General features: G+C 35.4%; 1 protein-coding gene across 5 annotated transcripts in view; it reads right to left on the reverse strand.

Moving 5' to 3' along the window:
* The window catches only part of LOC135195611 (protein tincar-like), a 630442-nt gene that overhangs the window by 77556 nt on the left and 540672 nt on the right, over positions 1–12214 (reverse strand). For all 5 annotated transcript variants that reach the window (XM_064221942.1, XM_064221940.1, XM_064221941.1 and 2 more), the window contains exons 5-6: positions 7383–7502; positions 3987–4140 (exon numbers count right to left, since the gene is read on the reverse strand). In XM_064221942.1, the coding sequence (XP_064078012.1) occupies positions 3987–4140; positions 7383–7502 (274 nt within the window). The remainder of the gene's footprint in view (positions 1–3986; positions 4141–7382; positions 7503–12214) is intronic.

Here is a 12214-nt window from a genome sequence, read left to right on the forward strand (position 1 = left end):
TTTTTTTTCATCTGTCCATCTGCCTGTGGTGTTTTTGTATGGTAACACTGCGTCCCGGGCTTTAGATAGTAACATTCAGCTTACATTCAACGATTATAATAATATCCTATTTCGAATATTAACGGTGCAATTCGCATACAGTAAATTATTAAAACACTTTTCAGTTGCAAATGTACACCCAGATATCCTTTTATTTACCTAAAACTTACACATAGCGTAACTATCTAAAGCCCGGGACGTAGTGTTACCATACAAAAACACCACAGGCGGATGGACAGATGAAAAAAAACAGGGTATAGGTCTACGGGCATACCCAGCCCCGTTTCACGGGCATAAGTTCCGTTTCAGGGAATCGCTTCTCACCCCCACCCCCATCGGAGGGGAGGGGAGGTAGGATGAAACCCCATTAAAAACCATCTTAGGGGTCCCCACTATAACCCTGCCAAGTTTCAAGCCCATCGGACCAGCCGTTTGGCCGTGATTGAATGACAGACGGACGGACAGATATAACGCCTCTAGTATATGAGTGACCGCCTATGCAACCGTTACATTTTAAATCCTATGTGTCAGATCACTGGTAATAACATGAGAGATTAAGTACCATGCGAATTTACCGAATGCAAATGGTATCTAACATTAAACACGAAATCGCCTGCAATTGGTAATGGCGCTTTGTATACACAATCGAATTCATTCAAAAGCGTACGTAATCCGCAATATTTTGTAGTCCGTTACTATAGCATGAACTAAATGATTCTTTCATAGAGCCACTATTGTGCGTGGTTGCTATTGAACATTTTTTCATATTTATAGCAGAACAGCAAAATGGAAAACAATTGCACAAAGGTAGCATTTCATACTGTACTATTATGGATTCTATTTCTACAGATGATTCTAAATATTGCCGATGTTCATGGGCATACGAAAATACCAAAGTAGAAACCTTTATATCATAAAGATTTTCATCATTATCTGCCACTGGCTAATAAAAGTGTACTCTTGCTTGATAAACATATAATGTGTACTCTGGCTCACTAACAAATACCCTCTCCTTTTTCAAACTCATTGAAAAAACATTTCTTTACGGAAGAGTTGATGTCTAAAAAGCAGGCAAACTCTACCTGATACTCTAAAAAGTATAAACTTCAGTGGAAATAATATATAATTAAAATATTGTCTGAGCCCTTATTCCTGTCTGTACTGACGAGGATAAGGAATGAAAGTAGCAGAGAATGCAATTTTGATATCTTTGGAGCCATCCCTAAGTAGGAAGAACACCTTCATCTGATTTATTAATGCGAAACTTGTTTATTGATCACATCCAAATTACAACGAAAAACTTCGGTCCCTAATCAGGAAGAAAACCGTACAAAATCCGCATCACCAACCAAGCTTTAAGAAAAATGAATTTCCCACCATTTCCTTGCAACTTGTTTCAATTCTCTTCTCCTCCTCCGTCTCCTTCCCCCTCCACTTTCTCAGTGGCCAGTCCAACACCCTCTCCTCCTATGATATTCAATAAGGTCATCACTGAAGTTTTGGGGTTCTGGGGCGGGAAGTTTTCAACCTTCCGACTTTATTTGACAGCACCAATTTCTGGCTCTGAATTCTAATTAGAGATTGTTTTTTTTTTTTTTTTTTTCCCTTTCTCTTTTTTTATCTCATGGGAGGTCTTTTCGGAATTGGATCTGAGAGAAGCGCTGCGCGTGTGTGTTTTTAAGTTCGAGTGGATAATAATAAAGAAAAAAAAAGGACTGCGGTTTGAGGTGGATAAGCCAAGTCGATGGAAGAGTTCGCTGCCAAAGGAAGGCGGCAAAGCGTAAATCACGGCGCTCGGATTTGGTATTATTCTCCTCCTGGTAAAACTGAATTTAGTTCTTGGATTCTACGTGAAGTATTGCTAAAATTATTGCTCTTTTAATAAATATTTTTTTTAATTTTTCATCTGCACTTATGAGTTGTATTTAAAAACATACAAACCACAAAAATTTGTTATATATATCTATCGACCCACTTAAGTATATCTTAGTTTAACCAGACCACTAGCTGAGTAACAGCTCTCCTAGGGCTGGCCCAAAGGATTGGATATTTTTACATGGCTAAGAACGAACTGGTTACCTAGCAACGGGACCTTCAGCTTACTGTGAGATCCGAACCACATTTTATGGAGATATTAATTTCTAATCATCAGAAACAATTTACTCTGTTACTTTTTGGCAGAGCGGGAAATCAGACTCGGGGCTACCGAATCGGTAGGCAAGCACGTAAACCACTCGTCCAACGAGGAACAACTACGAAAATTAACGAAGGACAATTTACGACATCGACGAAAATTGTTGCAGTAACTACAGAGGGCTACAGCGTAAGGAAAAATTAGTGGTCAAAGTATCCCGTTCAACACAGCACAGAACCTCAAAACAATAAAAATTTCCCCTTCAGTATAAGAGGAAATCTCTTTAAATAAATGCATGACAACGTCAAAACTCTCGTTAAATAAATGCATAAACAACGTCACAAAAATCTCTTTAAATAAATGCATGACAACGTCAAAACTCTCTTTAAATAAATGCATAACAACGTCACAAAATCTCTTTAAATAAATGCATAACGACGTAAAAAAAATCTCTTTAAATAAATGCATAATAAAACCAAAAAATCTCTTTAATTAAATGCATAACAACGTCAAAAAATCTCTTTAAATAAATGCATAATAAAGTAAAAAAATCTCTTTAATTAAATGCATAACAACGTCAAAAAATCTCTTTAATTCAGTGCATAACAACGTAAAGAAATCTCCTTAATTAAATGCATAACAACGTCACAAAATCTCTTTTAAATAAATGCATAACAACGTAAAAAAATATCTTTAAATAAATGCATAACAACGTCAAAAATCTCTTTTAAATAAATGCATAACAACGTAAAAAAATCTCTTTAAATAAATGCATAACAACGTCAAAAAATCTTTAAATAAATGCATAACAACGTCACAAAATCTCTTTAAATAAATGCATAATAAAATCAAAAAGTCTATTTAATTAAATGCATAACAACATCAAAAAATCTCTTTAATTAAATGCATAACAACGTCAAAAAATCTCTTTAATTAAATGCATAACAACGTCACAAAATCTCTTTAAATAAATGTATAACAACGTCAAAAAATCTTTAAATAAATGCATAACAACGTCAAAAAATCTCTTTAAATAAATGCATAACAACGTCAAAAAATCTCTTTAAATAAATGCATAACACCGTCAAAAAATCTCTTTAAATAAATGCATAGCAACGTCAAAAAATCTCTTTAGATAAATGCATAGCAACGTCAAAAATCTCTTGAAATAAATGTATAACCGCGTCACAAAATCTTTAAATAAATGCATAACATCGTCAAAAAATCTCTTTAAATAAATGCTAAATGACGTCAAAAAATCTCTTTAAATAAATGCATAAAAACGTGAAAAATATCTTTAAATAAATGCATAATAACGTCAAAAAATCTCTAAATAAATGCATAACAACGTCAAAAAATCTCTTTAAATAAATGCATAACAACGTCAAAAAATCACTTTAAATAAATGCATTAAAACGTCAAAAAATCTCTTTAAATAAATGGATAACAACGTTAAAAAATCTCTTTAAATAAATGCATAACAATGTCAAAAATTCTCTTTAAATAAATGCGTAACAACATCAAAAAATCTCTTTAAATAAATGCATAACAACGTCAAAAAATCTCTTTAAATAAATGCATAACAACGTCAAAAAATCTCTTTAAATAAATGCATAACAAAGTAAAAAAAATCTCTTTAATTAAATGCATAACAACGTCAAAATATGCCCATCATTACTTGCTATAAATAAATGCATAACAATGTCAAAAAATCCCCATCATTACTTGCTAAACCTAAAGCCAAAACCTAATAAATTACATATAAAACGACCTAACAAAAACCACTCCTCTGTATCACAGATTTCCTACGTACCTTCCAGCATAGATAAGGTGGGCTAGGACATAGTTGAGGAAATGGGGCGAGAAGGGTCCCCATGGAATCTCCCCGACGTGCCACACGTCTTCGGGAAGGTCCGCTGCGCGGAGGGTGACAGACGTGGAGGCTTCGTACCGAGATGCAACAGTTCCTGTTTCAAGAAGGAAAAAAGAAACCCGTCTCATTTCATTTTTCTGTTCACTGTCATTTGGGAATTCTGTCTGGAGAGGATGACAAGGCTTAGCCTATGGTGCTTCGAAAGTAATGCATGTGTCTGTCTATATATATATATAATGATATAATATTATATATATATATATATATATAAAAATATAAATATTAATAAATATATATATAATATAATTATATTATATATATATATATATGTATATATGTATATATATATAGATATATATATATATATAAATTATATTATATACACACACACACACACACACACACACACACATATATATATATATATATATATATATATATATATATATATATATATATATATATATATATAATTATATATATATGTGTGTGTGCGTCACCTACAAAGCAATAGTTCATTAAATATATTTTATATATTGCTAAGGTATTTCATCATATCTTTATATCCGCGTTACAGATGATCTTTTAAGCCATTTTTTCCTTGTAAATTTTATATATATATATATATATATATATATACATATTATATATAGGATATATATATATGTATGTATATATATATATATATATATATATATATATATATATATATATATATATAACCAACACACACAAAATATAAAAAGTGGCTCAAAAGATCATCTATAACGCAGATGATGACCTGGTAAAATATACGAAAGCACCTTAACAAAATGCAACGCATTACAATAGATACAGAAAATAAAGTTGGACAAAACATCCAAGATTATTCTCAGGATTCAGTGCAAATCAAATAAACAACAGTAATAAATAGAATAAAAAACCATAAAACGTCGTATTAAGTAATGAGTTACGTCACTTTGAAGCAACTCACCGCCGACATGCAAAGCCAGTCAGACTATGAGCATCCGGAGTGACAGCAAGATAATTGTCCCGTGATGTAGTCGTTCTCATGGTAATGAATCTCATTATGGTAATTCTCATCTTTATTTCTTAAATACGTCAGCTCGCGCGTTTATCACTGTCTCAGTTTTGCGGGTAAATTTAGGATATTTAATTTTAGGAAAACGTCAGATATTTAATTTGAGGAAATTAGTAGACAGAAAATTTCATCTTCTGAGTTTCATATGGTTTGGTCGCGACGATAAGAGTTGGGAGAATATAGTTAGAATACCGGTAGCAGACCCTTAAATAAAAATATGCAAAGTCCTAAACAGCACAAGATATAAGACTGCAGATAAAAATAATTTCACATCTAACCCCAGAGAGAAAATCTAACGTAAAGACGTTAAGGATGACGTTCTCTATGCTGTAATAGTTAAGTATATCTTAGTTTAACCAGAGCACTTAGCAATAGCGTAACCTACATAAAGTTTGGACCTCTCTGTGTTACATCATCATAAATAAATCAAGTATGCAAGTTGTTACATACCAAACTGCTGATAAAGATAATGTAGTTATAAGTCTCTTAAAAAAAGGAAAAAAAAAACTGCTGTGGGGTTCGTCGTCTGTGTACAACTAAGAAAAAGTCTCATTAAACTAAGAATAAGAGGACACATTTCTAATGCATAACAATGCGCGTCCCCAACAGCATAACTTCCACTGCTATAATATGTCAAGAAAAAGTTTTTCTAATTTAAACTTCAAAGAAGTAATAAGACGATGTAGGAAATTTCATGCACGAGTATTATCTTACGCGCGTTTTATATCCGATTTCATGAATGCGTTTGACACCGATAAAACTATTTATAATACACATGCTTCTTTTAAATACAAGTTCTGAAGGGAATTGATTTTTAGTTAAACTTTGATACTTTTACGCATCATTAAAAAAAACCCACTGAGAAATAGGTGCTAATGATAACTGAGATCCTTAAGAGTACGTCAGAACCCAAAAGCCTGAGCCCACATGCTCGAACTTACAAAGATCTGGTTGCATTTATTTCTTAAACCCCTGTTCTTCATACAACATTGGGTAAACACAAGCGTGGTCAGCCGAATAGGATACTTTTATTAAGGTAGTAACTCGACCTCCTAAGCTAGTACATGACGCAAATAAAAGTTCAAAAGCAACTCTTGGAGTTCGAAGAAATTGATGGCATCTAAACGTAAATGATTTCACACAGGTATTTAAGATGCAACTGTAAACGCTGCAGACATAAAAAATAATCACCCTTCATCTCTGATTAATAACCTAAAAAGCAGGTTCTTTGACTATCAGAAGAATCTGATGCTGCAAAGTGATTTCTAACACAAATGATACCAACAGTCTGTTATAAAACTCCACAATTATATAGTACAGTATATTACTATGTAAAACAAACAGACTTTCGAACACCTGAACGGTGAATGGTGTTCGAGTTTCTGTTTGTTTTACATATTAATATACTCTACTCTATAATTGTGCATTTGCATGACAGATTGTTCTTCACGAGATTGTGAACTCCTTAACAATACCAACAGCCTTAGTTAGAAAATAACTATTAATTCAGTGATAACGAAAGGCCGACAAAAATAAGCATTTGACGACAAAATATTAATTTTCATTGACAGATTTTTCGTAATAATAACAAATAACATCCGTAGTTACCTGTTCCTGCACATTCAGTACTAATTCAGTGATAACGAAAAGCAGACATAAATAAGCATTTGACGACAAAATATTAATTTTTCATGACAGATTTTTCGTAATAAATAAACAAAAATAAACATCCGTAGTTAACCCTGTTCCTGCACATTTCAGTACTATTAAATTCAGTGATACGAGTACCCACAAAATAAGCATTTGGCAACAAAATATTAATTTTCAATAACAAATGTTTCGTAGTAACAAATAACATCTGTAGTTACCTGTTCCTGCGCTTTCACTACTATTAATTCAGTGATAACGAAAGGCCGACAAAAATAAGTATTTGACGACAAAATATTAATTTTCAATGACAGATTTTTCGTAATAATAACAAATAACATCCGTAGTTACCTGTTCCTGCGCTTTCAGTACTATTAATTCAGTGATAACGAAAGGCCCACAAAAATAAGCATTTGACAACAAAATATTAATTTTCAATGACAGATTTTTCGTATTAATAACAAATAACATCTGTAATTACCTTTTCCTGCGTTTTCAGTACTATTAATTCAGTGATAACGAAAGGCCCACAAAAATAAGCATTTGACAACAAAATATTAATTTTCAATAACAAATGTTTCGTAGTAACAAATAACATCTGTAGTTACCTGTTCCTGCGCTTTCAGTACTTGGCGTAGATGTCCCATGACTGGATCCGAAAATCTTGAAGATGGAATCTCTGTCCTTATGCGGTAAGACTCTAGACAACTCTGACCACCAGACATTACCTGTTTGATAAAAAAAAAAAAAAGTGATTAGCATACAAAAGTGACATTTTACTGAGGGTCATTTTGTTGACGTTACAGTTCACTAAGCTTTCCAGCCAAGACTGCCAGTGTTTGTGCAGACTGCACTGCTGTTTAATTTGAGATTTGAAAAAAAAAACACTTCTTGTTTTTTACACAGTTCTCCTTGTGCATAATAATGCAAGGTTTAGTTATCTTAAATCTTTCAAGTTAGTCGATAAGCCAACGGCACGATGCAAGCTAGAAAAGGAGCATTAAAATTTGAATTGCAGACATAATAATAATAATAATAATAATAATAATAATAATAATAATAATAATAGAAAAATGCGCCTTAGTCAACATACAAAGGGCAAAGTAACAAGAACTGAAGGGATAAAGCTACCAGATGGGAGCAACATCAAACACATAGATGAGACTGGATACAAATATCTGGGAATAATGGAAGGAGGGGATATAAAACACAAGAGATATAGGACACGATCAGGAAAGAATATATGCAGAGACTCAAGGCGATACTCAAGTCAAAACTCAACGCCGGAAATAAGATAAAAGCCATAAAACACCATGGGCTAGTTGCCCAGTAATCAGATACAGCGCGGGAATAGTGGAATGGACGAAGGCAGAACTCCGCAGCATAGAACAGAAAACCAGGAAACATATGGCAATACACAAAGCACTACCCCCAAGAGCAAATACGGACAGACTATACATAACACGAAAGGAAGGAAGGAGAGGACTACTAAGTATAGAGGACTGCGTCAACATCGAGAACAGAGCACTGGCAATATCTGAAAACCAGTGAAGACGAGTGGCTAAAGAGTGCATGGGAAGAAGGACTAATAAAAGTAGACGAAGACCCAGAAATATACAGAGACAGGAGAATGACAAACAAAACAGAAGACTGGCACAACAAACCAATGCACGGACACTACATGGAGACAGACTAAAGAAGTAGCCAGCGATGACACGTGGCAATGGCTACAGAGGGGAGAGCTAAAAAAGGAAACTGAAGGAATGAATAACAGCGGCACAAGATCAGGCCCTAAGAACCAGATATGTTCAAAGAACGATAGACGGAAATAACATCTCTCCCCATATGTAGGAAGTGCAATACGAAAAATGAAACCATAAACCACATAGCAAGCGAATGCCCGGCACTTGCACAGAACCAGTACAAAAAGAGGCATGATTCAGTGGCAAAAGCCCTCCACTGGAGCCTGTGCAAGAAACATCAGCTACCTTGCAGTAATAAGTGGTACGAGCACCAACCTGAAGGAGTGATAGAAAACGATAAGGCGAAGATCCTCTGGGACTATGGTATTAGAACAGATAGGGTGATACGTGCAAATAGACCAGACGTGACGATGATTGACAAAATCAAGAAGAAAGTATCACTCATTGATGTCGTAATACCATGGGACACAAGAGTTGAAGAGAAAGAGAGGGAAAAAAGGGATAAGTATCAAGATCTGAAAATAAAAATAAGAAGGATATGGGATATGCCAGTGGAAATTGTACCCATAATCATAGGAACACTAGGCACGATCCCAAGATCCCTGAAAAGGAATCTAGAAAAACTAGATGCTGAAGTAGCTCCAGGACTGATGCAGAAGAGTGTGATCCTAGAAACGGCGCACATAGTAAGAAAAGTGATGGACTCCTAAGGAGGCGGGATGCAACCCGGAACCCCACACTATAAATACCACCCAGTCGAATTGGAGGACTGTGATAGAGCAAAAAAAAAAAAAAAAAAAATAAATAATAATATTATAATAATAATATAAAACTGACATCCACGTATTACTACAAATTATACAATCAAATAAATATTGCTAGGATAAATTACCCTGAATATGATTTCAGCCTGAATATTTATAGAGAATTCCAGAACAATGCTCTGCTTTGAAATGGATAATGTAAGTAGCTTGCTTTTTGTGTCCACTGAATACTGAGTGTAACGAAATACTATTCTGTTCTTGTATTTTTAACATCTAGCAGTTTCGAATCTACTTTTTTTTTCTGCTGTTGTTGTATTCTCTTTCTCTTCCTTCTCTTCTCCTCCTTCCTTCTCCTCACCCCCTCCATCCTCCTCTCCTCCCCTTTCTTGTCCTCCTCTTCCTCCTAGTCCACCATCCGCTTCTTCTTCTCAAACTTCTCTCCTCTTAAACCCCCTTCTTTCTCCTCTTCCTGCTCCTCTAATCCCCTTCCTCTCTCCTCCTCCTCGACTTCCTAAGTCCTTCTCCTTCCCTTCCTCCCCCCATGCTCTTCTTCTCCATTCCCCTTCCTTGTCCTCCTCCTCCTCATTCTCCTCCTTCCTCCATCCGCTTCTTCTCATCCTCCTCTCTTTGCCTTTCTCCCCATCCGCTTCTTCCCTCGACCTCCTCCCTTCCTCATCGTTCATCCTTCTCTTAATTCGCCCCTTCCTTCTTCCTCCTCCCCATGCCCAGTCTCCCTCCTCCTCCCTTTCCTAGTACTCCCCTCCTCCTCCCTCCTCCCCCATCCGCTTCTTCCTCCTACCTCCCTTTCACCTCCTTCCTCATTCACTTCTTATCCCTCCTCCTCTCTTTTCTCCTCCCCCACCCGCTTCTTCTTCCTTCCTCCTCCTCCTCTTACTCCCCCTTCCACCACCTCCTCCCCCGTCCGAACCTTTTCAAAGAGAGCACAAACTCGACCCATTCTAGTCGGTCTCCTTTCACTCCTGCCCGGCCTATACCACTTGGCATTCCGGCGGCGTCCTCGAGAAGTTGGTACGACCTGATGATCCATGCTAATTGAAGGACGCTAATAGACTAATACTTATAAGTATGTTATTCAGGAGTCCTCTTAAAGATGCAATTAGGAAAGGACTCTCGGAACCTCTCAGGACACTTATCCGAGTGGGCGGGGGTGGGCGGGGGGCCGGGTTTGCTGAAGGCCGTTACTTGAGATTAGTCAAGGAGAGCCGGTGTCGGGGTTTAATAATAATATTAATCTGAAAAAAATGGGCGACTCAGATCATGGCGGACGGGGATCTGATGATCATGGGAAAGATAAAAATTTTTGAATGTAAATTGTATTTTTCCTAACTATACAAACCTGAGGTCCTTTACATAAGGAAATAATTCCTTATGTAAAGGACCGATGGTTTGTATAACGTGTAGGAACAAATAGTTGTTTAAAGGCTGTGAAGCAGAATTCGAATAAATAAAAAATAAAATTAAAAGAGATGGAAGGTGTAGGCTTAAGGTGACAAGCATGAAGTTCCATACAAGTACCTGCTTTTAAAAAAAATTGAGAATTGGAAATGGAGGCAGTATGATGGAATACATTGAATAGAAATAAAGAATATCATTAAAAAAATCGAGAAAAACAAGAACGTCAGAGAGACTACGGCCCAATACAATGGAGTGGCAGAGATTATATCCCATTTAAATAAAAAAAAATCTAGAAAACAAGAAAATGAGATTAGGAAATGTTATTTATACAATTACAACCCCTGCTTAGAGTCCCTAATATATTATATATATATATATATATATATATATATATATATATATATATTATATTATATATATATAAAATGTGGCTAGATCAGGATCTTACATATCCGAAATAACAACTCGAGTATAAAAGTAAAGCAACTCAGCTTCCAAAACTCGATAAAATTTGTTCCCAGAAGAAAAAATTCTCAAAAATTTCCATGAACAGCATTATGAAAGTGGGACGACACATTATAGCCAGGATATGCTAACCCGAGTGTTATAATTATGCTGTTTGCTTAGCTCAGTTCACAAGTAGAAAATCCGATTACCAATTGTATATACTTCAGCAGTTTTCCATGTTAGAATTTTTTCGACGCCGTAATGTAGTAAGTTTTGAAAGATTGAAGTTAGTGTATGAAGTTCATTCATGCATTCATAGTGGTGCATGATGCCACTAACACATAATTAGGACGTCAAATGACGCTGTTCTCTAGAGTCAAATATGTGGTTGCAGGTTCCATGAGGATATGTGGATAAGTTTACACTAGGAAGGTCTTTGGTTACTGCCGTAAGGCCTGAGAGATAGACAGCAATAATTGATTACAGGTCACGGAGTCCTTCACAGCGCCGAACTTTTTCCCGCGAAAAGAAAAAAAAATATATAAGTATATATAAACAAGACTGAGGGAAATCTTACGCAAAGGAATAACTTGCTTGAATGATTCGTGTATGCTCCTTTCGTCAGACCTACAAATTAAACTACATGAAAGGTTGAAATTGATACTAACACCCACTCACTCTTTCTCTTTCTGACAAACACATACACATTTTCTAATACCTATATAGATATATATATATACTATATATATATATATATATATATATATATATATATGTGTGTGTGTGTATGTGTGTGTGTGTGTATATGTGTGTGTGTGTGTGTGCGTCTGTGTGTGTTTGTTTGTGTATGTGTGCAGGCACGGGTGTAAATTCAGCGATTTTTCGCTCCCGTTTCTACATAACTCTTTATAAACTTCCATTCATTAAGAGGCAGGCCTTGTCACTCCCTTCGGATTAAAGACCGTCCCTTTTCTCTTTCTTACCCCTATAGGCCTTGTTCCTTGTAAGCCAGCCTATATTATGGCATTAAAAATACAATGCGATTTGAGAGACGTAAAACTAACAAAACATTGAAAAATAGAAAGTGTTAGGCATATGTCCCATGAGCTC

The sequence above is a fragment of the Macrobrachium nipponense genome, chromosome 16 (assembly GCF_015104395.2).
Source record: "Macrobrachium nipponense isolate FS-2020 chromosome 16, ASM1510439v2, whole genome shotgun sequence".
NCBI lineage: Eukaryota > Metazoa > Arthropoda > Malacostraca > Decapoda > Palaemonidae > Macrobrachium > Macrobrachium nipponense.